The sequence below is a fragment of the Procambarus clarkii genome, chromosome 43 (assembly GCF_040958095.1).
Source record: "Procambarus clarkii isolate CNS0578487 chromosome 43, FALCON_Pclarkii_2.0, whole genome shotgun sequence".
NCBI lineage: Eukaryota > Metazoa > Arthropoda > Malacostraca > Decapoda > Cambaridae > Procambarus > Procambarus clarkii.
Window position 1 is genome coordinate 31,651,552 of NC_091192.1, and position 6,911 is coordinate 31,658,462.

At 44.9% G+C, this 6,911-nt stretch overlaps 1 protein-coding gene across 1 annotated transcript; it reads right to left on the reverse strand.

Moving 5' to 3' along the window:
* Positions 1-5,280: 5,280 nt before the first annotated feature.
* LOC138349930 (involucrin-like) lies at positions 5,281-6,564 on the reverse strand. Its single transcript, XM_069299923.1, has one exon. The coding sequence runs from the start codon at positions 6,562-6,564 to the stop codon at positions 5,281-5,283; it is 1,284 nt and encodes a 427-aa protein (XP_069156024.1).
* Positions 6,565-6,911: the final 347 nt, after the last annotated feature.

The window sequence follows — 6,911 nt, forward strand, 5'->3', positions numbered from 1 at the left end:
AACAAGGTGGACATGGACAGTCACTACACTGGACATTTCCCCTATGACAAAGGGCGGAAGGGAGGCGGCGGAGGGAAGCCACAAAGAAGCCTTGGTTTTTAGCTCGGCTGGTCTTTTGTGATTATATATTCACCCCTCTCTGCTTTACGTTATATATACATACATACATACATATATATATATATATATATATATATATATATATATATATATATATATATATATATATATATATATATATATATATGCGAACAAGCCTGAATGGTCCCCAGGACAATATGCAACTGAAAACTCACACCCCAGAAGTGACTCGAACCCATACTCCCATAAAATGCTATGCCCAAGATTACTATCCGAGTGCCGGCGGTGGGGTGGTTCAAATAGCCTCGGCTATCACCTCATTTTGTCCGGTCGTGATGGTCAAGTGGATTAAGGCGTCTTGTACATACCAGTTGCGTGGCTCCTGGGAGTATGGGTTCGAGTCACTTCTGGGGTGTGAGTTTTCAGTTGCATATTGTCCTGGGGACCATTCAGGCTTGTTCGCATTTGTGTTCCTCACGTGTGCCCCAAAGAATGAGGTGATTTGGTAAAATGCTATGCCCAAGATTACTATCCGAGTGCCGGCGGTGGGGTGGTTCAAATAGCCTCGGCTATCACCTCATTTTGTCCGGTCGTGATGGTCAAGTGGATTAAGGCGTCTTGTACATACCAGTTGCGTGGCTCCTGGGAGTATGGGTTCGAGTCACTTCTGGGGTGTGAGTTTTCAGTTATATATATATATATATATATATATATATATATATATATATATATATATATATATATATATATATATATATATATATATAGACAACACCCACCAGTGGGCCTCGAACCCAGAGAGCAAAACTACCCACATTGACAGTGGCTTGATGAAAAACGTGAAGTAACCCCTCACTAGTCTGGTGCCCTTGGGAGATGGGGATATTTGAGATAAATACCTCAAAATTTCTATCTCTTTTAAGGGTCTGATTTGGTGTAGTGGGCTATGGCGTACTTGTTATGGAAGGTACTCGAAGGTAGTTGTGCTTTCTGGGTTTGAGGCCCACTGGTGGGTGTTGTCTAAAGTTTGGTAAACTTCACTTGTGGTTTAAGCAAGTGCATATATATGTGTGTGTATTATATATATAATATATATATACTCCATTCATTTTATATATATATATATATATACACACACACCCCCACCCAGCAAGGTGACTCGAACTCGGAAAGCACAGGTGTTCGCGCACCTGGCATAACTGATACGCTAACCGTTACACCACCCAGACCCTTCAAAAGGAATGGAAAGTTAGCAGTATTTCTGCAACATTTCCATCCCCCTGTCGATGGAAATGTTGAAAGAAAGCACCTGTGCTTTCTGAGTTCTATTCACCTTGCGGGGTGTCTAAGTTGTTTTATATATATATATATATATATATATATATATATATATATATATATATATATATATATATATATATATATATATATATATATATATATATATATATATATATGCATGCATGCACCACTCCCACCCTGCCGCCCAGTTGTGTGGGTGTGGGGCGTGGAACAAGACTAGTAACAATGGGCAGTTTCTTTCACCCTATGTCCCTGTTACCTAACAGTAAAATAGGTACCTGGGTCAGCTGTCACGGGCTGCTTCCTGGGGGTGGAGGCCTGGTCGAGGACCGGGCCGCGGGGACACTAAAGCCCCGAAATCATCTCAAGATAACCTCAAGATCGCAAGATAACCTCTTGCACCTCCCGAGGTGTGGAAATATTTGAAGACCGCCTGTATACCCTAACAACTTGAAACTCTGCAATTTTGCAAGAGTTAAAGTTGATATTTTGAGACGGCGGCGGCGGCGCTGCTGCTGGTAGGTGGGTGGGTGGGTAAGGTTGGGTGTGCAGCGAGGTCAGTACCTTGTTATAGTTATGGGTCGTTGTTATAATGACTCTTGCCTGGTTATCATCACTACGGTTGGTATTGCACATTCTTGCCGCCACGCTAATGTCATAACCTTTCCTTGTGTCCTTGTCGATGTGTGAATGTCTATCTCCAGGCGCGCTCTTATGTGTGCATTCACCTAGTGGTGCTTGCGGGGGTTGTGCTCTGCTTTTTCGGCCCGCCTCTCAACTGTCAGTCAACTGATATGATCAACTAATGTGCGCGCGCGCACACACACACATACCTGTTAATTGACAGTTGAGAGGTGGGACCAAAGAGCCAGAGCTCAACCCCCGCAAGCACAATTAGATGAGTACACACACGCCCGCGAGCGCGCAAACACACACACACACACACACACACACACACACACACACACACACACACACACACACACACACACACACACACACACACACACACACACACACACACACGCGCGCGCGCGCGCGCGCGCGCGCGAATTAGGAAATACTTCAAGAGTCAGAGAGAAAGAAAGACCTGGGAGTTGATATCACGCCAGACCTGTCCCCTACAGCCCATATCAAGAGGATAACATCAGCAGCATATGCCAGGTTGGCCAACATAAGAACGGCCTTTAGAAACTTGTGTAAGGAATCATTCAGAACTTTGTATACCACCTATGTCAGACCAATCCTGGAGTATGCAGCCCCAGCATGGAGTCCATATCTAGTCAAGCTTAAGATTAAACTGGAAAAGGTTCAAAGATTTGCCACCAGACTAGTACCCGAACTGAGGGGTATGAGCTACGAGGAGAGACTACGGGAATTAAACCTCACGTCACTGGGAGACAGAAGAATTGGAGGGGACATGATCACCACATACAAGATTCTCAGAGGGATTGATAGGGTAGATAACAACAGACTATTTAACTCAAGGGGCACACGCACTAGTGGATACAGGTGGAAATTGAATGCCCAAATGAGCCATAGAGACGTTAGAAAGATTTTTTTTCAGTGTCAGAGTAGTAGACAAATGGAATGCATTAGGAAGTGCAATTTTGCACTTCCTAAGTCAGCCGGTGGAGGCTGACTCAATACACAGTTTCAAGTGTAGATATGATAAGAGCCCAGTAGGCTCAGGAACCTGTACATTAGTTGATTGACAGTTGAGAGGCGGGACCAAAGAGCCAGAGTTCTACCCCCGCAAGCACAAATAGGTGAGTACAAATGGGTAAGTACACACACACACACACACACACACACACACACACACACACACACACACACACATTTCAATCAGCGACTGCGATACTCAGGCGTCAAAACTCATCTGTACCTAATCTAACAGCGTTTTTATATATACGTTATAGTAATCAACGTTACAAATACAACCTACTATGAAATGTAACGGAGCACAAATATTTACGTGTTCCATGCAGCGGTTATCTTCAGATTATCTTGAGATGATTTCGGGGCTTTAGTGTCCCCGCGGCCTGGTCCTCGACCACGCCTCCACCCCCAGGAAGCAGCCCGTGACAGCTGACTAACACCCAGGTACTTATTTTACTGCTAGGTAACAGGGGCATAAGATGAAAGAAAATCTGCCCATTGTTTCTCGCCGGCGTCTGGGATCGAACCCGGGACCACAGGATCACAAGTCCAGTGTGTTGTCCGCTCGGTCGACCGGCTCCTTATGTGACTATGCTTTCTGTTCTTCAGGTACTCTCTTACCTAGTACAGCGTTTTCTCAGTTATCCCAGCCTGTCTCTCCATCTTGTATCAAGTCTCTAAATGTAAACAGTGCCAAATGCTTTTTGACAATCTAGGAAAATATTGTCTACCCAACCATCTTTTTCCTGTCTTATTTTAGCAAGCTTGTCATAGAACTGTCAAGTTTATCAGACACGACTTTCCTTTTCTAAAGCCATGTTGATCATTTGTCACAGTCTACTGCAGACGCTCCGCCCTTCTCCACCTGATTACTTTCTCCAGCATGTTACGCAACACTTGTCAGTGACACACTCGGGAATTTAATGCCTCCTTTCTATCCCCTATTTTTAAAATATTGGGACCACATTTGTCCTTTACCTGGTTGGTTGATACCTGGTTGATGGGGTTCTGGGAGTTGTTCTACTCCCCCAAGCCCGGCCCGAGGCCAGGCTTGACTTGTGAGAGTTTGGTCCACCAGGCTGTTGCTTGGAGCGGCCCGCAGGCCCACATACCCTTTTGCAGATTTCTGAAACATTTCCTGTCGTAAGTATTTGGTTACACATTTTAGATAATGGGGTGACAAAATACTTCTGCAGCCTCTTTCAGAAGCCATGGTCAGATTAGATCTGGCCCCATTGACTTTGTCACATCTAGTTCCCCCAGATGCTTTCTTAACCTCTTCTACGGTACAAAATTGTCATCCATTGTTTCTTCTGAACTGCCATCTTGCAAACGTTGTCTCCATGCTGGCTCTATCGTAAAGGCCTCCTGAAATATTTTGTAAAGTTCTTCGCATACCTTATTATCACTTTCTCTGAGAATTTCCCCTTGTCGGGTTAGGTTAATCAGTTGGATTTGTTATGGAATTGTAATTTCAGAGGAGAGGCTGTTCCACCACCACCACCTGCGTCACAGCACGCGACCACCGCATTAAACTGATCCAGTGAATACAAGGCCTAACTGTTATTCGATCAGAGTTCACGACCAAATTACAGAATGAAGAAACGTCCTCGTGTCCCGCCTCTCTCAACCCCCCCCCCCCCCACACACATACAGGGGGCCTCGTAGCCTGGTGGATAGCGCGCAGGACTCGTAATTCTGTGGCGCGGGTTCGATTCCCGCACGAGGCAGAAACAAATGGACAAAGTTTCTTTCACCCTGAATGCCCCTGTTACCTAGCAGTAACTAGGTACCTGGGAGTTAAGTCAGCTGTCACGCGCTGCTTCCTGGGGTGTGTGGGGTGTGGAAAAAAAAAGTAGTTAGTAAACAGTTGATTGACAGTTTAGAGACGGGCCGAAAGAGCAAAGCTCAACCCCCGCAAACACAACTAGGTGAATACACACACACACACACACACACACACACACACACACACACACACACACACACACACACACACACACACACACACACACACACCCACCCAAGAGCCACGACCCAGCCAACCTCACGACAATTACGACCACGCGGCTGCTAATGTTTGAACACGACTGACAACAATTCCAAATTCCTCGGCCTCAATCTTCATACGAGAGTAATGTGACCCAGAAACGCTGGTGCATAAAGCCCATCGCCAGATAGACCGACCACCCACCACCAAACCTGCAGTAGACATTCTTATAGGCGACAACCACTCTACTTACACAGTACGCCATCATTCTGGACATTCTGACATGGTAAAACATCATTCTGGACATTGTGACACGGTAAAACATCATTCTGGACATTGTAACACGACAAAACACCATTCTGGACATTGTGACACGACAAAACACCATTCTGGACATTGTAACACGACAAAACACCATTCTGGACATTGTGACACGACAAAACACCATTCTGGACATTGTGACACGACAAAACACCATTCTGGACATTGTGACACGACAAAACACCATTCTGGACATTGTAACACGACAAAACACCATTCTGGACATTGTAACACGACAAAACACCATTCTGGACATTGTAACACGACAAAACACCATTCTGGACATTGTAACACGACAAAACACCATTCTGGACATTGTAACACGACAAAACACCATTCTGGACATTGTGACACTGTAAAACACCATTCTGGACATTGTAACACGACAAAACACCATTCTGGACATTGTAACACGACAAAACACCATTCTGGACATTGTAACACGACAAAACACCATTCTGGACATTGTGACACTGTAAAACACCATTCTGGACATTGTAACACGACAAAACACCATTCTGGACATTGTAACACGACAAAACACCATTCTGGACATTGTAACACGACAAAACACCATTCTGGACATTGTGACACGACAAAACACCATTCTGGACATTGTAACACTGTAAAACACCATTCTGGACATTGTGACACGACAAAACACCATTCTGGACATTGTAACACGACAAAACACCATTCTGGACATTGTAACACCGTAAAACACCATTCTGGACATTGTAACACCGTAAAACACCATTCTGGACATTGTAACACGACAAAACACCATTCTGGACATTGTAACACCGTAAAACACCATTCTGGACATTGTAACACCGTAAAACACCATTCTGGACATTGTAACACCGTAAAACACCATTCTGGACATTGTAACACGACAAAACACCATTCTGGACATTGTGACACGACAAAACACCATTCTGGACATTGTGACACGACAAAACACCATTCTGGACATTGGGACACGACAAAACACCATTCTGGACATTGTAACACGACAAAACACCATTCTGGACATTGTAACACCGTAAAACACCATTCTGGACATTGTAACACCGTAAAACACCATTCTGGACATTGTAACACCGTAAAACACCATTCTGGACATTGTAACACCGTAAAACACCATTCTGGACATTGTAACACGACAAAACACCATTCTGGACATTGTAACACGACAAAACAATCATGTGGCCAAAGAAGCAGCAGAAGCAACGAGCGTGAAATTGTGACAGCGTGACAAGGGACGCTGGGCTTGTGAAAGCTGCAACACTCAGGTACACTACTAACAAGCGAGTCGGGTTAAGTAGCATACACACAGATTATACACCTGGAGTATACCTAGAGTATACCTGGAGCGAGTTCCGCAAGTTCTTCTCCCAAGGCCCGGTCTGTGGCTAGGTGTATGGTTACTGCAGCCTAGGAGACTGTGCTGGTGGGGGGAGTAATGATAGTAGTGGTGGTTGTGATGAGGAAGGTTGGTGGTGGTGGTGGTAGTGGGGGAGCATTGGTGGCGTGGTGTTGATGGTGGTGGGGA